A 25316-nucleotide genomic window follows, 5' to 3' on the forward strand; every position below is an offset into this window, starting at 1 on the left:
AATAAATAAATAAATAAATTATACAACGAATGCCAGACTTATATAATCAGTTGCCATTCAGACCAATTATGTCAGTTTGTTCCAACTGAGTCTTGTTTTTATGTTAGATCTCCAGAGTGTAGGATATAGTCCAGTTTCCTAAAATTTCTTTATGTCTTTTTTTCTTCATGTTAGAGATAAACTGGCCTTTACCCAGAGCCGAGTTGTAAACTATTTCTTTGATGGTTCGGGTTATGCTTTGGCAAAGAATATTGAGAGCAGAGGGAAGTTTGGTCTTGTGACTCGTTTTGATATAGAAGTTCGAACACCAAGTGATAATGGTCTTCTCCTTCTGATGGTTAATGGAGTAAGTAAAAGGGGAAAAGAAAGAAGACATTTTATGATTCTTATCTTGTTGATTTACATCTGTTCAGATATAGTAAGAAGTAAACGATTTAAAAAGATCCAATTGGTTATTTGAAGTTATTTGAATATTATTTTCATATCATTTTATACTGCTTTAGGTTATTCCTTGTATTTGAATTTTGCCTGTTGACTGTAAATTGCTTCAAAGACTATCATAATGGAAAGCAATATAGTAATTAATTAGTCTTAATAGGTTTATCTGCTGAGGAAGAGTATAAAATATACATTTTAAACTTCTAAAAAGTCCAATCTTTTCTGAAAAATCTAATTTTGTGGTTATGCAGAGTATGTTTTTCAGCCTGGAGATGCAAAATGGATACCTGTATCTGCAATATGATTTCGGCTTCAGTAATGGCCCTGTAATTCTAGAAGATTCTATGAAGAAGGCTCTGATAAATGATGCAAAGTTCCATGAGGTGAATTGCCTTATTATCTGCATTTCTGTCTAGCTTGTCTAACCAACAACAAAACATGCAGATTCCCATAGAATTAATCTAAGTGCTTATTAAAGGGAGTAGACATGTAGAAGTTGAATCTCAGGGTACACCATCAACCAGTGTTAGCTTGAAGGGTCAATATGTATAATTTTCCCAATACAAAAGGAGTTAACAAATACTTGTCAATAAAAAAAAACCCACTTGAATAAAGGTTCCAAAAAGAGCTTCTTTTCCTTTTTCAACCCACAAGGAATAACCACCAATAATAACATGTGAACTTTAGGGAGAAAAGGACTTGGTATAGGTTGTATAGAAGAGGAAACAAGTAATGAGTTCTCAGAATTAATTTGTAGAGCGATCTTGATTCTAAACAATGAATACTATCTGTCCGCCACCCAGAGTCACCTTACAGGTGCAAAGGAAGGCATATAAATTTAATTAATAAATAAAAGCCAGTGGTGAAATCTAAATCTGTTTGTTACCGGCTGTTTCTCTGGCCATGCATGCACAGTGCACGCCAAACCTGTGCTACATGTGAGCGCATGCACAGTATGCGCCAAAAGGAGGCTTGGAATGGTACTGTCGTGTCCCACTCCTCCGCTGACGGCCGGGTCAGGGAAATCCGAATCAGGCTTGCCTCTGCAGCTCTGCCCAAAGTCCTAGCAAAGTCCTCAGAGAAGGCAGGAGACCAGTAAGTGACTTCAGCAAGATAAGTTCGACTTTTGCCTGACTCAGAGACTGCAAGAAAGTAGATCCTTTATATAGGCCATGGGGTGTGGCTCCATGACTCAGCACTCATTAAGGCCTGCCCCTCCCTTCCCTCTGTTGCCTCCGCCTATCCAATCTTCTGATGCGAGGATTACTCCAATCAGCTGTTGGGAATAAACCCTCCTCAGGCTCACATGCTATGGAGGAGGGGGAGGGGTCTAGCTGCTCCGTTTGCCTGGGCATGGAGTCAGGGCTGGGGCCGGGAGATTCTCCTTCTTCTGCAGTGTGTGGGCATGGAGCCAGGACTTGGGCCGGGAGGCATACATTCCTCAGTGTTCGGGAGCAGGTAAGAAGGCCCCGGCTGCTCTGAGGGCGGGCAAGACACAACAGGTACGTAGAACAGCACGGGGGGGGATCAGCTGTGCCACGTGATTTAAGCAGGATTTCCTGCTTTCTAGCAAAGCTAAACCGCATGGCACAACTGATCATTGGAAATACCGGTTCAGTGGAACCAGTACTTTTTTTTATGACTAGTTTTTATCACTACTGGTTCTCCCAAACCTGAGTGAACCGGTAGCATTTCAGCCTTGATAAAAGCTATAACAAACTCTTAGCACTAAAACTGAAAAGGCAGCAACCATCTTTTCCCAGGTTCAAGAGAAACTTCATATCAAGATTTCTCAGCCACAGTTGTTGTCCCCCCCCACCCCCAACCTTGACATGTCTGTTGTCTTGAATGTTGGGAGGAAAACGCCTTGGTTTAAGCACTAAAGTGTTTGTGTATATATTTATTTCTTTACTTTATTTTTGTTTTATTTAAATCCCACCTTTATTATTTTTACAAGTATACTGTACATATATGCACATGCACACAAACCCATACTTTGATTGCTGTGACTTGCAGCAGACAGATCTTCTAATGTAAATGGTTTCAATCTTTTTTTTTCCTTTTGTTGAATCGAACCTGATTCTTACCGATTCAGTTTTCTTGGAAAGGGTTTCAGAAATGGTTTGACACTGTCTGTTCTATAGGGTGGAGAGAGTGACAAGCCCAAGATTACCCAGCTGGCTTTGTGCCTAAAATAGGATTATAAAAATTGTAATTTTTTTCCTGATTATATCATCAGGAGCACAAACATCTTTTGACTGACTCTGTAGGCCCTCTTGCCATTGATCCCACAAAAACTTTCCTTCTGTGTGTTTCTGCTGGTAAGAAATCAGCAGCATGATTAGCAAAGCCTGGAATTCCAGAATCTTCCTAGGACCAAGCACCTGAAATTATGATTTACTGGGCCAAGAAAAATTAAAATGCCTAAATCACAAACCTGCAAAGTACTGCAAAGAAAAAAACAGGGAAGGAAGGTTGTTTAGCCTACAGATCATCCTCCATCTACTACAAAACCTGTCCTTTGCTCAAGTTGATGCAAACTGCCGAAAATGGTAGCAGTTTGTAGAGCTATTCTTTATAGCATGTTGTGAGCTCTGTTCCTTTACATTTTTCATTGCTAAATATGATTGAATAGGTTTGGCATACTATATATGTATGCATTTATACTATACATATATGTGCATATAACATGCATACATAGAGTACCTAAAAGAGAACCATTTTGGTCCAGTGGTTAAGGCACCGGGCTAGAAAGCAAGAGATTGTGAGTTTAAGTCAAGTGAATTCATGAAAACCAGCTGGGTGACTTTGGGCCAGTCACTCTCTCTCAGCCCAGCTCAAGGTTGTTATTACGAAGAAAACGTGAGGAAAATGTGTTGGATATGTTCATCACCTTGAGTTATTTGAAAATAATGATAGATAGATAGATAGATAGATAGATAGATAGATAGATAGATAGATAGATAGATAGATAGATAGATAGATAGATAGATAGATAGATAGATAGATAGATAGATATACTGTAATCTTGATCTTGAGAAAGAAGTGAAACGATAAAATAGTTTGTCTCTGAGAAAATAGAAAGCATAAGAAAAAGACGGGGAACAGTCCCACTTTGTCCTTAAAAGGGAGCAGTGAAGGTTTTGGACAAGCTTTCAAAATTCTATTATTATATTTTATAAGAATAAAATAGCATTCCTGGAATCCTCCACTTTTTGACCTGACCTACCTTGAACAACTGACAGTAATGGAGCTTTTAAGATTGTCTTTGTTGTTCCTTCCCATTCTTTCAGTGTTATCATTTGACCTGGACCTACCTGCAAAAACATGAGAAGAAAGCTCCTCTCAAAATGTGTTTTCCGCTTTCCATCATCTCTCTCTACAAATTGTTCTGATTTTACAGACTTCTCTGTAAAGCATTGTAAGGCATCAGCATATTGTTGTGTGATATAAACAAAAAGGCCAAAGACAGAGAGGTATAATGGTTAAAGCATTTGACTTCAAAAAGGAACATCAAGGTTCTAGTCGAGCCTCAAATTCAAAAGCTCCCTGGGTGATTTGGGCCAGTTACTCTCCCTCAGTGCAAGCTCTGTGGATGAGTGGGTGGTGTTGTTAGGAAAATAAAAGGGGAAGAATCCACATTGCTTTTTGCTCCTGTATGAAAGATATATTATAAATTAAATAATTCCCTGGATTTTATGCTGTGTCTTTTACCTTTATTTTTCTTCATTTCAGATATCTGTCATATATCATAATTCCAAGAAAATGATCTTGGTAGTGGATAGGAGACATATAAAAAGTATGGAAAATGAAAAGAAAAACATGCCATTTAGTGATGTCTATATAGGAGGAGCTCCTACCGAGATTTTAAAATCTAGGTTGGTTTATAATTATTCAACAGTTGTTGTTTTTTTCATTTATGTATTGATGTTCGTTTATAAATTACATAATGCATATAATGATGTGAATTTGTGTATCATGTATTATTCTGTAATGGAGACGAAGCAAATGACAAATTATTGTTGTTGTTAGTTGCGAAGTTGTGTCCGACCCATCGCGACCTCATGGACAACATTCCTCCAGCCTTCCTATCTTCTACCATCCTCTGGAGTCCATTTAAGCTCATGCTTACTGCTTCAGTGACTCCATCCAGCCACCGTTCTCTGTCGTCTCCTTCTTCTTTTGCCCTCAATCTTTCCCAGCATTAGGCTCTTCTCCAGTGAGTCCTTCCTTCTCATTAGGTGGCCAAAGTATTTCAGTTTCATCTTCAGGATCTGGCCTTCTAAAGAGCAGTCAGGGTTGATCTCCTCTAAGACTGACTTGTTGGTTCACCTTGCAGTCCAAGGGACTCGCAGGAGTCTTCTCCAGCATCAGAGTTCAAAGGCCTCAATACTTTGGTACTCTAATAACATCTAATAAGTGAGGTCCACCCATTTGGAGGCCATCTTGGTTGGGAAAAGATACTTTAGCATTTTACTGGGTTAATTTACTCCAACCAAGTGGGGCACATTTAGTGTGTAGTCTATTATACATTCATTTTACGTAATCTTCTTTCCTCCAATGGAGACATCACTTCCTGATCTGTTGTATACTGCTTGTTTTCAGTTCTTTGTTGTGGGGGAGGGGTTGAGTTTTGATTAAGTTGTTGTTTTTTAATCTACACTTTCCAGTAGGAGAAAACATTTCAAATCCTTCAAAAAAATTCACACCCAAAAATAAATGCACTTGCAAGCTTTGTTTGCATTATATGAAAATGCCTAGCCTTTGGAAGAAGGCAATGCATCATTATAACAAGCACAGCCATGATTTCCATGTGCATAATGACAGGGTTCTGCACAAAGTCTGAACACTTTGCAAGAAATGATCTTGATGTAAAATGCTATAAACTGCCAGAGAGTGAAGCTTCCCACCAACAATAGATAAGGTTGTCCTCTGTCATTCACAACATCATCAGAATATGGCTGTGAAGCTTGAGTACTGTGCCTTTTATTCAGTGGTCTGCCACTGACCATTCACAATAATAACATGTGAAAACACTATTACTTCACTTAACTGCTTTATGGTGGAGGATTGTCCTTCTGCCTTAAGCAATTGGAAACCTCCTCCAATGAATCACTTTAGGGTTATTTGTATTTCTCAGGCTGAATCTAGAGGAAGAGAGAACCTCCTCGGATGTTGTTTCTTTCCCATTAACAGTGCATGTTAAACAGTGCATCTACTGTTTTATTTTGCATTGGCATTCTGTATTTAGAATCCAGTAGCCATGACCCTTGACACTCAACAAACATCTGACTTGCCTTCACAGTGGTGTCAGCTCACACCTGGCTATCAGTACACCCTTTAGGGGCTGTATGAAAGGTTTCCAATTCCAAAAGAAGGACTTCAACTTGTTGGAAGAGCCAGGTACCCTGGGCATTGGTTATGGCTGTCCTGAAGAATCACTTGTAAGTGTGGAATTGTACTTTTCAATTCTTCTATTTTCTGGGTTGGTTTTCTATTGTTTTTAAATATGTATAATCTTATTTTGTGATCTTTTTTGTGTTCTTTTTTGAATATGATTGTTTTCTTTCACCAATTTGTATTATCAGGAAATAAAAGGGTAACATTTCTTAAAGCAATTTTCTCTCTTAATACAATATTATTCCTTTTGAGTAAAATAATGGGAAGTGGTATCAGTTATTGAATGTAGAATATATCTCTGAAAGAAAACCAGTGTGATAGATAGTGTAGTCAGATGTTTCAACACTTTAATAAATATTTATGTCTTGTCTTCTTTCACTCCACAAATCGGGATTTTAAGCTAGCGTATTTTCAATTACATACTGTACTCCAAGTACGATCTCTAACAGTTAACTATAACAGGATGAAAAAATGATAATTTGGCACCCCACCTTATGGGAGCAAAAGCCCACAAAGCGTTTTTTTAATGCAAGCTAATTTTTTTTTTATTTCAAAAACATAGTACTTTGGAGTGGTATAAAGCAGGGATCTCCAACCTTGGTCCCTTTAAGACTTGTGGACTTCAACTCCTGGAGTCCCTCAGCCAGCAAAGCTGGCTAAGGATCTCTGTGAGCTGAAGTCCACAAGTCTTAAAGGGACCAAGGTTGGAGACCCCTGGTATAAAGTTTCCTAAATTCTACAGTCAAATTCTCACTGTTGTCAATAGACGTAGCTTTTGCAAACTATTTAAGAATAGTTGACCTAGATTCAGATATAGATATTAGGATCTTGATAGCACTGAGCTACACATATCTCAACTATCCAACCTACCAAGACTTTTCCATTTAAAATTCCTATAGGTGACAGTAGGCTAGATAAATATTAATATTTCTAATAATACTGGTAGTTTTCCCAGTTATAGCACCAATAGCAATAGTAATAGTACTATTATTCATCATAGACGGGTCATCAATCATTCCATTTTTCAGAGGGCTAATACAATTCATTTAGCAAGAAGTCAGCTTGACCAGTGGTCACCAACTGGTGGTCCATGGACCACTGGTGGTCCGCGCGAAAATTTTGGTGGTCCACAGAAAGATTATTTGCATTTTTATATTGCACTAAATACTATTTATCTTTTTAAAAAATTCATATTAGTGGTCCGCGGGATTTAAAATTATGAATTTGGTGGTCCCTGAGGTCTGAAAGGTTGGCAATTTCTTGAGCTATACAGTATTCTTCTACCTAACTTTCTGTGTGCCATGAAATTGGAAATGAATTTAAGGTCTTCCTGAAGCTGCTTGATTTTTTCAATTGAATTATTGAATTGGAAGGAGAAAAAAAAAATAAGGTGCATGTCCTCAAAATCTGTGTACCATGAGATTCCAAGGGTATTATCTGAACCTCATTCAATGGGACAATTGAATTGAAGCACAATTTCCAAAGCACTATTATTGTAGAAGATAATTTCTTTCCAACAGCATTGATGTGTGAGTCCCACTGAAAGGAAATAATTATAGAGCAGCAGTGTTTGGTGAACTCTGGAAGAGGTTGTCAAGAGTATCTCTGTTATGGTGTGATAAAGAGTTCACACACACTGCTCTGTGATGATCACACATCAACATCGGAATCACTGGGCATTTTGGAATGTGATAGTTGACCCCCTTGGATTCTTCCTGCTATTGTTATTTTCACCTTTTGCTCTCTACTCTCCCTATATGTTTGCTTTGTTTACTTGATGAACAGATGTCCCGCAAAGCATATTTTAATGGTGAAAGCTATATCGCATCCAGCCAGAAAATCTCTCCTTTTCATGCGTTTGAAGGCGGCTTTAATTTCCGAACTTTACAACCTAATGGACTGTTGTTTTATTGCACCGAAGATGTAAGTCTGGGGTTGTTTTCCATGTATTTTAAATGTATTTCTTTAAAATAAGTATGGCCAAGACAAAAGTTCTGTTTTCTTCTTAAAGAAAAAAGCTGCTCTTAAAGAAATTTTAAGTGCAAAAGATATTTTATTTTTTTATTTTATTTTTATTTTTTGTCACAACAGTATATATAAGCATAAGCATGAAAATAACTATATAATATATATGCATATATATGAGCATAAGTATTTAATAACTATATTAATTGGATATAATGAAAGGAAACAATAGGACAGGAACGGTAGGCACTTTTGTGCTCTTATGCACACCCCTTATAGACCTCTTAGGAATGGGGTGATTATATTGAAGGATAACGTAGATTAAATCCCTTAAATGCCAATCCAATAAATTTAACAAAGACATCCCTGAGATAAATTGTAATTAATGTGTTGACTAAATTTCATATGACCTAAAACTTTCACTGGGTTGGGGACAAAGAATTAAAGCCTCCTTACTGAGGATATAGTAAAACTGACAGTAGATTATGTACCTTCAAGTCTACGTAATCTCTTAGTGACAACATAGTTGACCTTCTCCAGCATGCAATGTTGATTTAGATTTAATTTGGGACAATGACAATGATTATAACTATAATATATGTGTGTGCACATGCACATGCATTTGTATTCATATTTTGTATAATACAATGTGTTTTTTACAGTGTTTAGGACAATTAGATCATCAAGCCTTCAATTAATTTAATGTAAATGTAAAAATATATATCCTTGTATGGCATAGGATGAGGTTCCTGAGGGACCACCACTCCCAATTTCATCTGCCCATCCCAGCAGATCTAGCAAAGAAAGCAGTACAAGTTCTGGTGGTTAGGGAGCTACATCTGGTGATCCCTAGGCATTAGGCCATTTCTGCTGTGGCACCCATGCTGTAGAATCTTCTCCCCCTTGAGGTGAAGTCAGCCTCATCTCTTCTGAGCTTCCAAAGATCCCTTAAAGCCTGGTTATGCCAGTAAGCCTGGGGCTCCTAGAGAATGGATGAACTACTGAGTTGGCCCCATCATTAACAACCCTTCATCTGCAACTTTTTTGTTCTTGATGTTTTTATAGTCTTTTTAATGGTTTTCATGTTTTTAATGATTAATCAAGATAATGGTTTTAGGTATTTATTGATTGTTCAGCTTTGTTGTACATTGCCCAGAGTAGCTTGTTTGGCGAGATGGGTGAAATTGAATATTTTTTAAAAATATAAAAATATTTTTAAAATGAATGCAAAAAAGTCTTCCATTCCCAGCAATAAGAACATGTTATTTTCTTCATTTCAGTCAGAAGTGTTCTCTATTTCCATGGAGAAAGGAAATGTGGTATTAAATGCAAAAGGAGTCAAAGTTCAGATAGCAGACAAGCCCTTTAATGATGGAAAGGCCCATTTTGTCATGACAACTATCTCGCCTGAAAAGTAAAGTTGTAAAATATGTTTCTTCTAACACACATAGATATCATTACTCTACATTTGTTGGAATATCAAGTGCAACCTTATTATCAGAGTAAAGTCTTTGTTAAGAAAACTAGGGGGGGGGAGAACTTTTGTGTTCAACCTTTACCAAAACTAGTTGGACACTTAAACTTCATACAAGAATAGTATTACCGTATCTTTTCTTTAACATTCAATAATCACTACTGGTGTACAAGTATAGGACTAAAGTCTGCCAGTATCATTAGACCCAAACTAAATGTCTGTGACAACCCTGCCATGAGATACATGGGATTTATGTGGATCAGCAACCACAGCAGTGGTGGGTTTCAAAAAATTTTACTACCGATTCTGTGGGTGTGGCGTGGCTTGGTGGGCGTGTCAGGGGAAGGATACTGTAAAATCTCCATTCCCTCCCCACTCCAGGGAAAGGTTACTGTAAAATCCCCATTTCCTCCCAATCAGCTGGTACTCGGGAAGCAGAGAATAGATGGGGGTGGGGCCAGTCAGATGCGGTATTTACCGGTTCTTTGAACTTCTCAAAATTTCTGCTACCGGTTCTTCAGAACTGGTCAGAACCTGCTGAAACTCACCTCTGTATCACGGGCAAAAGTGGGGACAAGGCAGAGGTTTCCTTCATGCACCAGTCCTACATCTCTAGAAAATTAAAGTTATTAATTTTCAATACCTGCACCTCTTTGTCAAAACTGTTTCTAAGGCATCTTGGCTAAAGCCTATTAAGCCTAAATTATATACTACCAGAAGCAGGTCAAAGCTGAGAAATAGATTAGGGAACTGCAGCTTTCAGAACGCTCTCCTACGTGGAGGCTGCCACCTAGTGAGCCATTCATCAAATTCAACGTTCAAGAAATAACTGCTAAGAATGAGACATTTTCTCACTTGTCAACCAAGTTCCTTTAAAGATTTCCTCATGAGATCTATGTTCTTTGCAGGCTTGAACTTTTGGTAGATGAAAAAAGACAAAGCAAAAATAACCCAGCAAAGGATGCAGCTGAGAGAAAGCCTGTAAGCACCAAGAAATTCTATTTTGGGGGCTCACCCCTCAGTACACAATTAGCAAACTTTACTGGCTGCATAAGTAATGCCTATTTCACAAGGTGAGAGCATTTTGGCTTTTGGGGGGGTCCTTTTCTTGAGCCACGATAGTGCTGTCTCTGTGAGGGGGGTTAACTTCCTTTTTAAAATTAATATTTTGCTGTATTGTAAGTGATTACTGGTTTTTCTTTTAAAGGAAAGGAATCTACGGTACATTAGAGGAAAAACAAATGAACTCACTATGGGGTAATAGCTTTAATAGAAATGCCCCAAAGGTCATATAACAATGAGCAGGTTTTGGAATTCTCCTAAATCCTTCATTAAGAGACTTTTATAAAAATCATGGGAGAGGAGAAGATAAACAGATATGATAGATAGATGATAGATAGATAGATAGATAGATAGATAGATAGATAGATAGATAGATAGATAGATAGATAGATAGATAGATAGAGAGATAGATAGAGAGATAGATAGATTGATTCTAATATACGTTTTGTTTTAAGATATAAAGAAAATAAGTTTACCTAGATGTAAACCTATTAAAAATAATTGGTTGCTCTTCTGATTTGTGTTGAATAGAATTAGGCTTTATCAGTGTTAAACAGCTTTTATGTTCCACTTTGGACAACTGAGAATATGAAACAAATTATGTTGATGCTGGCTGCAATTTTCCAGCTTTGCTCCAAGGCTTATGCAAAATATATGTTTCTTGTCACTAAAAATTAGTCATCATGAAAACCATAGCAGATTTAATTCATTATGAAATATGAGATTAATTTTAAGCAAAAATGCTAAATTGAAGTCAAATTAGCTATCATCATTTCAACTTACAATTCAAATAAACAAAAATTATAAAAACACGGGAAAAACCCAGTTGGATCACACCCAAACCTATTTATCCAAAATGCTGTGTCATACAGTGGTCGACTGAAAATACAATATTATGGACAGGAGGACAATAGCCTATTTCTCCTTGCAAAACCTGAATGTTTCATTGAATATCATAGTTTCAACTGATGACCAGCTCTAACTGATGACCAGTTTTATAAAATGATGACCAGCTCAGCGGTGAAATCTTTTTTTTTTACTACTGGTTCTGTGGGCATGGCTTGGTGGGCATGGTGTGGCTTGGTGGGTGTGGCAGGAGAAGGATACTGCAAAATCTCCATTCCCTCCCCATTCCTGGGGGAAGGATATTGCAAAATTTCCATTCCCACCCCACTCTGGGACAAGCCAGAGGTGGTATTTGCAGATTCTCCGAACTGCTCAAAATTTCCGCTACTGGTTCTCCAGAACCTGTCAGAACCTGCTGGATTTCACCCCTGGACCAGCTCTATAAAAAGGCACTTTACTTACAACAGAACAGAATCTGGGACCTCTCTGACAGCTAGCATTGCCTATGATCTAATACACGCGTGTCAATGATAGATACTGCAAAAGTATAAAGAGCCATTCAGTTGACAACACAAGTAACATCTTCGATGACGGTAGAAAATCGGTCTCAATGTATATGCGAAGTCAAAATTGGTTTACTAATAACCTTCTTTTAAATAGGTTAGATCGAGATATTGAGGTGGAAGACTTCCAACGCTACCCTGAGAAAGTTCATGCATCTCTTTATGGATGTCCTGTGGAATCTCCTCCAGTTGCCCTTTTTCATAAAAAAAGAAAAAATTCCTCCAAAGCCAAGGAAAGCCACAGCAAAAGGGTGAGTAAGTGTCCACATTGGGCTTACAGCTTTCTAGATAGGAACTGACGCTAACCAATAGCAGACTTCTTTGGGCCAACTGTGCAGATTCTAAACCTTTTTCAATTGAAATACACTTCAGTGTAAATTTATCTTGTTCCAAAGTTGTAATTTTTAACAAATTGTACAGTGTGAAAAAAGAAAAAGAAAACTGCAGTAAACTGCAGTCATACTAACACATTCCACATTACTTTAATACATTTTCCATATTCGTTACGTCATTATTAACATTATTTACAATCCTGCTTTTGTTGTTGTTGTTAGTTGCGAAGTCGTGTCCGACCCATCGCGACCCCATGGACAACATTCCTCCAGGCCTTCCTGTCCTGTACCGTCCTCTGGAGTCCATTTAAGCTCACGCCTACTGCTTCAGTGACTCCAGCCAGCCACCTCATTCTCTGTCGTCCCCTTCTTTTGTCCTCAATCTTTCCCAGCATTAGGCTCTTCTCCAGTGAGTCCTTCCTTCTCATTAGGTGGCCAGAGTATTTGAGTTTCATCTTCAGGATCTGGCCTTCTAAAGAGCAGTCAGGGTTGATCTCCTCTAGGACTGACCAGTTTGATTGCCTTGCAGTCCAAGGGACTCACAGGAGTCTTCCCCAGCACCATAATTCAAAGGACTCAAGTCTTTGGCGCTCAGCCTTTCTTATAATCCAACTTTCACAGCCATACATTGCAACTGGGAAAACCATAGCCTTGACTATACGCACTTTTGTTGGCAGGGTGATGTCTCTGCTTTTTAGTAAGCTATCTAGATTTCCCGCTTTCACCTATGAACAAGTATTTTAAAAGTATATAAATATCATTTTAAATGAATGTATTAAGTAGTTATGCCTAGGTACATGGGGAAGTAGTGGGCTCCATTTTACTTACTGTTTTCCCTTTGTTTCTTGTCAGTGAATTTCTATGTATGTATACGCTGGGAAGCCTAGGATCACCAGCTTATGCTCTGCTCTAAGTTGCATGACCTGACAAGGAAGCAAAGACTGGAGCAGTTGGCAGCATTCAAAGCCAATGCCCAACTGCCTCTCCCCCAAGAATGCCTTGTGGATTAATTTTCTAGAGGGCTTTTCTTCAAATTCAGCCCATTTTCAAACTTGGTTGTTTTGGGGGTTTTGCCAGCTTCTACCACCACGCCACGTTTAGTCCTATTCTTTTCTTTTCTTTTCTTTTCTTTTTTTTTGGGTGGGGGGGGCTTATCAGCAGGTTATTCTGCCGATGGAGAGACAAAATTCTGAGCCTCATTATGGAACTTCTTCCTACATTCCATCGGGCTGGAGCAAATAAAATAAAGATAGTGGTAACCGAAAGAACTTCATCTATCAAAGATTAAATGTGGCCTGCTTGAGGAGTTCTTAAATTGCACCTTTGCTCTGTTTTAGCACCTGCCTATGCAGTTTTGATATAACTCACAGCTAATTCATCCAAATAGCATGATGCAGTGGAGATAAGACTTGGGCCACATTTACTGAAAAAGACCATATAGGAATGTATGCAGAATGAAAACTGTGCCTGTCCAGCAGCAGTTTGTGGATTACATTTATTTATTTGTTTGTTTTGTTTGAAGGCTGAAAAAAGTAAAAAAGGAACATCCCCTTTCTCATCTGTCATAAATAAAGGAGAACAAGAACTGAGAAATCAGAGGGACCCACACTGCCATTTCTCCAATAATCCGAAAGCAACTGAACAGGCATATCTCTTTGGTGGGACAGCAAATAGCCGACAAGAGTTTGATTACTTACCAGAGGATTTCTATGAAAGGTTATCATATTATATTTATAACATATTAAATAACTAGTCACTTATTTGCAAATTATTAAATTAATTTATTAGAGCTGATAGCTGACTCCTTACTGCAAAGCCAGATATTCAAGGCTTTTTGGATTGCCATCATAATGGAAATCACACTAATTTCTGAAGGGTGTCATTATAGAGGACTGGTGCTGCAACATAAAAAGCACAATGCTTGGGTCCTGACAGTGGGCATTAGGTAATCAAAGAGACCCAGAGCATGCCAACTTTGTCAGCATTTACCAGATGAGCATAAACTGTGGAAGATACCTTGTCCCTCAAGTAACCAGGTCCTACAGGATTACCTGTAACTGGGTATTTATTTTATATTACAAATAAAAACTCTGCTTATTTTTGACATTACAAACTGATCTTCGGAGGCAGCATTTCATTTCTTCTTCAGCTTGTGAATGGAAATCAATATCTCTTTCATAGAAAAATGCCATTTTTGTTTACCAGATCTCAGTTCTCCATTAGCCTAAAGACTCACTCATCCCACGGAATGATTTTCTATATTGCTGACCAAGCAGAGGAATATTTCATGGCCCTCTTCATTGCCCATGGACGACTTATTTATATGTTCAATAGAGATCACCAGAAATTAAGAATTCGAACCCAAGAGAAGTACAATGATGGCCAGTGGCATAATGTAAGTTGAAATTGAAAGATCCAGGTAGAATCTTTATAAGCTTTCAAAAAGTGCTGTTTACCCCCAAATAAGTATATTTATAAATTGGCAGTTAGAGTTTTAATGCAATAAAATGTTGCACCTTCCAAAGATCAGGAACAAAATTTATCTTCCATATGCAATTTCTGTATCAAAATTGTATGGAAAAAATTGATTAATTTTATCCAAATCCTTTTATAAACTTCTGGAAAACATATTTTAATTTTTGCTGTATCTTATCTTTTAAAAATATTGAAAAGTACACCAGTAGTATTGCAACAATAAAGAATAAACACCAGCAAAAACTAGAGAGGAACAACTCACAATGAAAATTTAATCCAGTAACAATGTAAACCTGTGTGTGTGTGAGTCTATGCTACTTATCTGTTCAGAAATAAGTCTTTTACGTACTGTACTGAGAGAACCAGCTTACTATTTTATTATTTTATTAAATGGCAAATTTTTGCTTTTCACACTAAATTAAAAAAACAATAGAAATACTAGAAACATTTCAACAGCCTTTTCTATTTAAATAGATTGAAAAAGTAAGCAGGATAGAAGACTAGTTCTCATAATATTTTCTGAGCAAATTACAATGGCATTTTTCCATTATCTTTAACATAAATATGTTGTTGTGGTTGTTTTAAAAAAGGTAATGTTTGTTCGAGAAAAGAATATTGGTCGTTTGATTATTGATGGCCTCAGAGTACAAGAAGACAGTCTTCCATATTCTAATAATACATGGCCAGTTACTACTCCTTTCTACATAGGGGGTGTGGCACCAGGAAAAGCTGCTAAAAATATCCAGGTAAATACATTTTTCTATAATAAATGAATCTTTTTGTGTGTGTATTTATGAGACAACTAACAGAATCATAGTTGGAAGGAGGCATAGAGATCATCTACTTCAACAATCCCTTGACAGATGAACATCCAACCTGTTTAAAGTCCAGTAGAGAACTCACTGCCGGGCATATAGCAGCTAGTCCACTGGATGATAACTTGTACAGTCAGGAAGTTCTTCCTGATGTCTATCCTGAACTTCCTTCATCATATTTATTTTATTCTTCTCTAATACAGAGAGTCACTAACTAGCAATCACACTTGGGACCAGAATTTCCATTGCTAAGTAAGGCAGTTGTTAAGTGAGCACCCAATTTTACAAGCTATTTGCCAGTTGTTAAATGAATCTTTGCATTTGTTAAGTGAACACTGTGGTCGTTAAGCAAATCCAGCTTTCCCCATTAACTTTGCTTGACAGACATCATCTGCAAAGGTTGCAAATGATGATTTTATGACCATAGGATGCTACAAGAATTATAAATACATAATGGTTGCCAAATGCCTGAATTTTGATCATGTGACCATGGGGATGCTGCAATGGTTGTGTGAGGACTGCTCACAAGTAACATTTTTCAGTGCCATTGTAACTTCAGTCACTAAACAAACGGTGGCAAGCAGTGGTGAAATCCAAATTTTTTTACTACCAGTTCTGTGGGCGTGGCTTGATGGGCGTGGCATGGCGTGGCTTGGTGGGCGTGGCAGGAGAAGGATACTGCAAAATCTCCATTCCCACCTCACTCCAGGGGAAGGATACTGCAAAATCTCCATTCCCACCTCACTCCAGAGGAAGGATACTGCAAAATCTCCATTCCCACCCCACTCTGGGGCCAGCCAGAGGTGGTATTTGCCGGTTCTCCGAACTACTCAAACTTTCTGCTACTGGTTCTCCGAACTGCTCAAAATTTCCGCTACCAGTTCTCCAGAACCTATCAGAACCTGCTGGATTTCACCCCTGGTTGTAAATCAAGGATTACCTGTAGAGCAATCTTTCTGAAACTTTTCAATTTTAAGATGTGTAAACTTCAACTTCCAGAATTTTTGCAGCCTGCATGCTAGGTGGGGATTTCTGGGTGTTGAAGTCCACATATCTTAAAGTTGACACAGTTGAGAAATACTGCAATAGAGAATCTATTGATTAGCCTGCTATCAATAAAGCCTTGTTCACAAATACCTTGTTTCTCTCTTGGCTTCCTTGTTTTTTAGAAACATGTGGCTATATGGTTTTTTTAAAAAATGAAAATGTTATCTGTTTCTTACTTCAACTCTGTTTGTTTCCCTAGATTAACTCAGTGTACAGTTTTAGTGGTTGTCTTGGCAGTCTACAGCTGAATGGAAAGCCAGTCACTTCTCCTTCACAGATCTTCAGTGTAACACCTTGTTTTGAAGGACCATCAGAAGAAGGAACCTATTTTTCATCAGAAGGGGGATACATCATACTTGGTAATGAGTTTTTCTTGTGGTATTAGTGCTGGTTGTTAAACATTTAGAGAAATACCTATGGTTACTGATGCAAAGAGATCATCTACTTCAACAATCCCTTGACAGATGAACATCCAACCTGTTTAAAGTCCAGTAGAGAACTCACTGCCGGGCATATAGCAGCTAGTCCACTGGATGATAACTTGTACAGTCAGGAAGTTCTTCCTGATGTCTATCCTGAACTTCCTTCATCATATTTATTTTATTCTTCTCTAATACAGAGAGTCACTAACTAGCAATCACACTTGGGACCAGAATTTCCATTGCTAAGTAAGGCAGTTGTTAAGTGAGCACCCAATTTTACAAGCTATTTGCCAGTTGTTAAATGAATCTTTGCATTTGTTAAGTGAACACTGTGGTCGTTAAGCAAATCCAGCTTTCCCCATTAACTTTGCTTGACAGACATCATCTGCAAAGGTTGCAAATGATGATTTTATGACCATAGGATGCTACAAGAATTATAAATACATAATGGTTGCCAAATGCCTGAATTTTGATCATGTGACCATGGGGATGCTGCAATGGTTGTGTGAGGACTGCTCACAAGTAACATTTTTCAGTGCCATTGTAACTTCAGTCACTAAACAAACGGTTGCAAGCAGTGGTGAAATCCAAATTTTTTTACTACCAGTTCTGTGGGCGTGGCTTGATGGGCGTGGCATGGCGTGGCTTGGTGGGCGTGGCAGGAGAAGGATACTGCAAAATCTCCATTCCCACCTCACTCCAGGGGAAGGATACTGCAAAATCTCCATTCCCACCTCACTCCAGAGGAAGGATACTGCAAAATCTCCATTCCCACCCCACTCTGGGGCCAGCCAGAGGTGGTATTTGCCGGTTCTCCGAACTACTCAAACTTTCTGCTACTGGTTCTCCGAACTGCTCAAAATTTCCGCTACCAGTTCTCCAGAACCTATCAGAACCTGCTGGATTTCACCCCTGGTTGTAAATCAAGGATTACCTGTAGAGCAATCTTTCTGAAACTTTTCAATTTTAAGATGTGTAAACTTCAACTTCCAGAATTTTTGCAGCCTGCATGCTAGGTGGGGATTTCTGGGTGTTGAAGTCCACATATCTTAAAGTTGACACAGTTGAGAAATACTGCAATAGAGAATCTATTGATTAGCCTGCTATCAATAAAGCCTTCTTCACAAATACCTTGTTTTTCTCTTGGCTTCCTTGTTTTTTAGAAACATGTGGCTATATGGTTTTTTTAAAAAATGAAAATGTTATCTGTTTCTTACTTCAACTCTGTTTGTTTCCCTAGATTAACTCAGTGTACAGTTTTAGTGGTTGTCTTGGCAGTCTACAGCTGAATGGAAAGCCAGTCACTTCTCCTTCACAGATCTTCAGTGTAACACCTTGTTTTGAAGGACCATCAGAAGAAGGAACCTATTTTTCATCAGAAGGGGGATACATCATACTTGGTAATGAGTTTTTCTTGTGGTATTAGTGCTGGTTGTTAAACATTTAGAGAAATACCTATGGTTACTGATGCAAAGAGATGGGAAAATTTATACTTAGGGTTAGCCAATTGGTTATTTTTAAATTACTCAGGGTATTCTGTTATATTCCTGGCATATAGTAGACTAAATTTCCAAACAACTTTGCATTACATCAAAGGCGGAAATTCTTACATAGTATAATCAGTATTATCATTCTGCTGGTTTCCTGATCAGAACATAAGTTCTCAAAACCTAATGCTCTCCATATGTATAAAGACAATTAAACCTGAGAATGCCAGTTAAAACGTTGGCTTGAATTCTGGGTTATAGTCCCAATATTTGGGAGGACAGCATTAGGTTAGGGAAGTAATTATTAACACAATACTATAATATTACCTTAGCTCAAGTAGAGGAGATGCAAATTATCACTAAACATTATTAGGTATATAGCAGCTTGTTGGATAAAGCCATACCAAGACTATGGGGATTATACTGGGTATATTGCCTCATTAACACAAGTTAACCACCAGATTTTTAAGTTGAGAATCTGCTAAGTATACGAAAGCAAGAATTATACAGCAGATCTAAAAGAAGCTACCTGAAATAAGAATTTTAGAAGCATAATATTGAAGAATTGCATAGAGTCACTGAAATTTTAAAAAACACTTTCAAATTTCCAAAGTTAAAAGAGATGAACAGGGTCTTTAGTTGTTTCATCTTCTACAGTATGTGAGTAATTTCACAGTTAACTTTAAATAAAACATTTTGTGACTTTTCCTTGCAGATGAATCATTTAGCTTGGGCCTGAAATTCGAAGTTGTTTTTGAAGGACCATCAGAAGAAGGAACCTATTTTTCATCAGAAGGGGGATACATCATACTTGGTAATGAGTTTTTCTTGTGGTATTAGTGCTGGTTGTTAAACATTTAGAGAAATACCTATGGTTACTGATGCAAAGAGATGGGAAAATTTATACTTAGGGTTAGCCAATTGGTTATTTTTAAATTACTCAGGGTATTCTGTTATATTCCTGGCATATAGTAGACTAAATTTCCAAACAACTTTGCATTACATCAAAGGCGGAAATTCTTACATAGTATAATCAGTATTATCATTCTGCTGGTTTCCTGATCAGAACATAAGTTCTCAAAACCTAATGCTCTCCATATGTATAAAGACAATTAAACCTGAGAATGCCAGTTAAAACGTTGGCTTGAATTCTGGGTTATAGTCCCAATATTTGGGAGGACAGCATTAGGTTAGGGAAGTAATTATTAACACAATACTATAATATTACCTTAGCTCAAGTAGAGGAGATGCAAATTATCACTAAACATTATTAGGTATATAGCAGCTTGTTGGATAAAGCCATACCAAGACTATGGGGATTATACTGGGTATATTGCCTCATTAACACAAGTTAACCACCAGATTTTTAAGTTGAGAATCTGCTAAGTATACGAAAGCAAGAATTATACAGCAGATCTAAAAGAAGCTACCTGAAATAAGAATTTTAGAAGCATAATATTGAAGAATTGCATAGAGTCACTGAAATTTTAAAAAACACTTTCAAATTTCCAAAGTTAAAAGAGATGAACAGGGTCTTTAGTTGTTTCATCTTCTACAGTGTGTGAGTAATTTCACAGTTAACTTTAAATAAAACATTTTGTGACTTTTCCTTGCAGATGAATCATTTAGCTTGGGCCTGAAATTCGAAGTTGTTTTTGAAGTCCGCCCTCGGCGCAGTTCTGGAATACTAATGCATGCACATAATGTAAATGGAGAGTTCCTGAACATACATATGAAACAGGGACAGGTATGAGAAAGGACCATCCACTCCTATTTTTACATTCCGATTTTTCAAAACCAGATGTTCCACCTTTTTGGCAAGCACCTTGTGCTCTTTACTTTTAATATCAGCAACATTCCAATTTCTGAAATAAGTAATATTATTTATTAAGTGATCATTTTTATAGCATGTTCCAAAAATATCTCTGCTCACTTGAAACATGTGGATAGTTGAGGATTTTTAAAACTAAGTGAAACTAAGTGAGGGGGGGAACCCCATAGAATCCCCAAGAGCAAATAAATGTTTTTATGATAAATAGAAGCTTAGGGAAATAACCCACCCATCCACCCTTTTTAAAGATTTTAACATAATGTATTAGGGCTCATTGTTCTGAAAATCAGCAAGCTACCTACTGCATTTAAAAATAAATGTTGCAAATATCTGACTTAAAACCTATAGTAGCGCACTTAGTATTAACTTAATAGGCATTCACATTTCATTTTTACCTGTCCCTGATGTGCCTTATTGCTATCTTAACTCTAATCAGTCTGGAGGGGGGAAATTGTCTGGATTAAAAAACTATCTCCCTTTCTATCGGGCTTCTCCTTATAATAAGTCCATCATTTTGCAGTAATTTGAAACAGAAATTTTACTATCCAGCCTCACCCCATCTCCCAAGGATGATGATGTCCAGTTCTATCTTCCAGAAACTGTTGGCAGCCAGTACTCCCAACAGGGCAAGTTAGCAATGCAGATGTGCTGAGCATAGTATGCTGTTTCCCCAAAGCTGCTTTTCACTTATGGGAAAGGCCACCTAATGGTAGGAATCAAGAGGAACAAACTGGTAGATACAGATAAATGTGTTGGAGTGGCCAGAAGACTTTTGCAATTTAATCCTAAATGAAGTTAGAGAGAAATAAAACAGTGGGTCTAAAGTTTTTGCCAGCAAAGGCATCATTCCACTTTTCCAACCTCAACCTTTCCAGATATAGCAGTACTACAAATCCAAAAATTCCCTAATCATGGATGCTCTGGAAATTCTAGTCATGACTCACCTGGAAGATGCAATTTTGAAATGATCCAGTGCGTGGATGGTTAGGTTGCTGGATTTTTCAACCTATCTTGGTTATATAACACTTTCTTCCATTTCATCTCATGTTTATTAACTAACCCTATCTGTTAGGTACATTTTACCTCGAATAATCTCCAACAGTTTGATGGTAAAATGGGTAATTTCCAATAAGCACATTTTAAAGCTTTTTCTTACCTTTTTTTCTTATTAACCAATTATATTAGAACAAATAATGCCTAGTAAAATATGTATCTAATTGTACTGTATAACATCTATTATAAAGCCTATAGTATATTATGTGTTTTATAACATACTGTTCAGATATTGATAATATAATCATAATCCTATCCAATTATTGAATTTGATAGGCTCTTCTCCACTCAGATTGAATATATAAATGCATGTACAATGAGTAAAAGTAAACCAGCCTTCATTATCTGAGCACCAAAGCACAGGGGAAGAATCTTACATTCCTAGTATAAGCCTTGAGGCTGGTGAAAAACATTTTGTTTTAATTTTTTTAAGGTATTAATATTAACATTCTAAAGCTGAACTCAATTACTTTACCAGGTTATTGTGAAGCTAAACAATGGCATTAAAGATTTTTCAACTATAGTTACACCAAAGCAAAGTCTCTGTGATGGCAGATGGCACAGAATTGCAGGTGAGTCAACACCACAAGCTCTGTAATAATGGTGATTGTGGATTATTTCTTTAGTTTAAATCAAGGGTCTCCAACCTTGGTCCCTTTAAGACTTGTGGATTTCACCTCCTAGAATTCCTCAGCCAGCAAAGCTGGCTGAGGAACTCTGGGAGTTGAAGTCCACAAGTCTTAAAGGGACCAAGGTTGGAGACCCCTGATCTAAGATATTGAAGAAGCCTTAGCCAGGGCACAGTAAACAAGTTGATATTTTCAAAACCATTTTTTAATCTGGTGGCTTGGGATATGAAAATATCTTATTATCCTCTTCTGTTTTGCATAATAGTTATTAGAGATGCTAACGTGATACAACTGGATGTTGATTCAGAAGTGAATCATGTAGTGGGACCATTAAACCCAAGAGCAATTGACCACAGAGAGCCGGTATTTGTTGGAGGAGCCCCAGGTAAGATTATTATTAACACTATTTTTAAAAATTAAGATAATAATCTGCTTAATGTGTTTATTTGAATTTATTAGCCAATCAGTTTTCCAATAAACACTTTAAAGCGGGCTCTCCAGCCTTGGCAACTTTAAGCCTGGTGGACTCCAACTCCCAGAATTCCCCAGCCAGCTTCTGGGAGTTGGAGTCCACCAGGCTTAAAGTTGCCAAGGTTGGAGACCCCTGCTTTAAAGCAAAAAATATTCTATAAAAGTGATGTCATATTAACTTTCTAAACAATACACAAAAATATTGCTTTGTTTTAAGGCTATAGTACAATTACCAACTGAAAACATGGGCATTATTGAGAACTTGGTGTTTAATGCAACTTTTCTTTGATCAAGCGGAATACATGTACTGTAGGAACATTTATTTCTTATGTCCAAAGAGATTGATGCTATCAGAGATGTTATCTAGTTAATGCTCTAATCTTTTTAAATTTTTATGATTTAGGTTTTGAATTATCTTTATGATTAATTTCCCACATGTACTGGATGCATGTAAAGATATGTCCATGTGCCTTGAATATTCAATACCACTAAATAATTAAATATGCTAATAGAATCTTTGGCATAATTTATCACAAGAGAAAATCAGAAGCCAACAATCTTATAAACAATAAAACCCCCAAATCTCCTATCTACCAAATCTGCTAAGAGCCATGAGGGCACAGTGGTTAGAATGCAGTATTGCAGGCTAATTCTATCCACTGCCAGTTTGATCATGACTGGCTAAAGGTTGACTCAGCCTTCCATCCCTCCAATAAAATGAGGACCCAGATTGTTGGGGGCAATATGCTGACTCAGTAAATTGCTTAGAGGGGGCTGTAAAGCACTGTGAAGCAGTATGTAAGTGTAATTGCTATTAATTGCTATTAAGTGCTATTTTAAAAGAAACATGCTTATTGTATGCTGATCTTGAGTTTTCTATGAAGTTTCTGAAGAAGGTAGACTACTACTTTCTCTCAAATCCTCTTCCTAATGCCTTTCTCCAGATCCAGTCTACAACCTTCTTTACTTTAATTAGCTTCAGAATGTCCAATACTTTTTAAACTAAAAAGTTGAATTTACTAAAAAAATGTAAAACTCAACAGAAGTGCTACCAAGTTGAGTTTAGAACAGAAGTACTAAGTGTATGTTAAAAGTTTCATATTCTGGTTAACGCCATTTCCAAGCATGTACTTGCATTTAGATACTGTAATATCAGTTGTGAACAATTTGTAGCTAATAGTGTTTTTAACTTCTTCACAGAAGCTTTCCTGACATTCAGCCTGACCACACGTAATTCCTTTACTGGTTGCATCCGTAACTTTATGATTGATGAAAGGCCAGTGGTTTTCAGTAAGGCAGCTTTGGTCAGTGGCGCTGTGAGCATCAATGTATGTCCTGCTGTGTGAAAGGCTACAACTACAAGGATATATACAGCACTGAAGAAGTAGCAAAAGCTGTGCAGAGTTCCATTTTCAGTATCAGAATTAAAATATATCACTCATTTTAAATACGTGATACAGCATAAAGCTTGCAATTGTTAGGAGAGCTTCGTACACAATTGTGTGTGTGTGTGTGTGTGTGTGTGTGTGTGTGTGTGTGTGTGTGTGTGTGTGTAAATGCAGATTTCTAACCTGTATTAGAAAAAAATATCTCTGCAGTGTTCTAACTGGGGAATGAAAGTGACCAACCCAGTGGGAAGAAACGTAAATCCACTACTGTAGAGTAATGGTCAAAGGCATGCCTGACTCTGCATTTGTCAGTATTTCAGGAGCAAATGACTTAGCAACTGTGGGTTTCAGCTTCAACCCACTAGAAATCATTTTACTATCCCATCAGAAGTTTGATAATAAGCCACTGTTGGAATGTCCAGGTGCTGTGTCTTGGGATAAATTAATTCTGTTCACAGTGTGCTTTGTTTCATTTATCTTACAGAATAAACTATATAACAGACATGTTTCACTAAAACAGCATCTTCTGAATTTCTTTTTCCTATACTTTTTTGTTCAATTACGATAAAGTAGTATGGGTTTTGTTCGATTTCCAAAACCCAGTAAAATCCTACAGATTTTAAAACTGTTATAATCTGCTTCTACACATAACAAATAAATTGATCCATTATTAGCAAAAGTGAATATTTTATGCATCTGTTATTTATATATCTATTTATGCCGCACAATTCTAACTTTACTGGTAAAAAAATCAGATTTTTCTCCTATGAAAAACAAGAAGTGAAGTAATATATTCATTATTTTAAGTAATTTTAGGAGAAAAGGTGGTATTTAATTATATCCACCTTCCATTTTAACATTTTTCTCAAATGATACTCAATCTGGACAATAGAAATATATTAAACTGTACATGGTCTTAAAATTATTAAATGTTCAATTTTCAAAATGCCAGACCTAATCTAAATTTATAGCACATTAATTCGTTCATTCATTTTTATAGTGAAATTAAAAACCATGCCAGTTGACATAAAAACAATTTTAAAAAAATAAATATTAAATATAAAAGAAACAAATAAAATGTTCTATAAAAATTTCTGGTGTAGGCATTTATTCATAACACTGTAGGAAGAAAAATCCAATCCATTTCCAAGCTGGAAGAAAAACGCAGAGTCAATAAATTTGGAGGCAGGCTGCAGGAAAAATCTCCATTTATTTAGGAATCAGAAGGGAAGTGACTCAGCATTGGTTCTGGGACAGCTGACAGCCTAGAATGGATAGTAAGTGTGATTTTTATACCCCTTTGGACCTTTGAGATTGAGATGCCTGGTGGGGTTATTTGATTAGACCGGATTCTGTATTCTAAGTGTCCCTATTTGGTTTCTTTGGGGGGTGGTCCTTGGGGAAAGGTGGGAATATAAATTCTGTGTGGTTTTGTTTACTGACTTAATACTCTCAATTCAGCCTGTCTCAGTCTTCTTATGGGGGTTACTTGAGGCCATTCTGGGAGGCAGTGCTTTAGCTTCTATGGATGGTTTTTCTTTGCCTTCTCTGGAGACATGGAAATAAAGGGGGGGTGTCTTATTATTCTTCCTACAATGCTTAATATTAAAGCAAAAAT

At 37.2% G+C, this 25316-nt stretch overlaps 1 protein-coding gene across 1 annotated transcript in view; it reads left to right on the top strand.

The window, feature by feature from the left end:
* LAMA4 (laminin subunit alpha 4) overlaps positions 1 to 24215 on the top strand; it is a 145037-nt gene extending 120822 nt beyond the window's left edge. The window contains exons 25-38 of the mRNA XM_058173764.1: positions 4174 to 4316; positions 5744 to 5882; positions 7624 to 7761; positions 9084 to 9217; positions 10186 to 10350; positions 11846 to 11999; positions 13603 to 13796; positions 14286 to 14475; positions 15146 to 15301; positions 16617 to 16776; positions 19943 to 20073; positions 21689 to 21782; positions 22105 to 22224; positions 23511 to 24215. Of these exons, the coding sequence (XP_058029747.1) occupies positions 4174 to 4316; positions 5744 to 5882; positions 7624 to 7761; positions 9084 to 9217; positions 10186 to 10350; positions 11846 to 11999; positions 13603 to 13796; positions 14286 to 14475; positions 15146 to 15301; positions 16617 to 16776; positions 19943 to 20073; positions 21689 to 21782; positions 22105 to 22224; positions 23511 to 23656 (2064 nt within the window). The 3' untranslated portion in view covers positions 23657 to 24215. The remainder of the gene's footprint in view (positions 1 to 4173; positions 4317 to 5743; positions 5883 to 7623; positions 7762 to 9083; positions 9218 to 10185; positions 10351 to 11845; positions 12000 to 13602; positions 13797 to 14285; positions 14476 to 15145; positions 15302 to 16616; positions 16777 to 19942; positions 20074 to 21688; positions 21783 to 22104; positions 22225 to 23510) is intronic.
* Positions 24216 to 25316: the final 1101 nt, after the last annotated feature.

Source organism: Ahaetulla prasina, chromosome 1 (assembly GCF_028640845.1).
Source record: "Ahaetulla prasina isolate Xishuangbanna chromosome 1, ASM2864084v1, whole genome shotgun sequence".
Taxonomy (NCBI): Eukaryota; Metazoa; Chordata; class Lepidosauria; order Squamata; family Colubridae; genus Ahaetulla; species Ahaetulla prasina.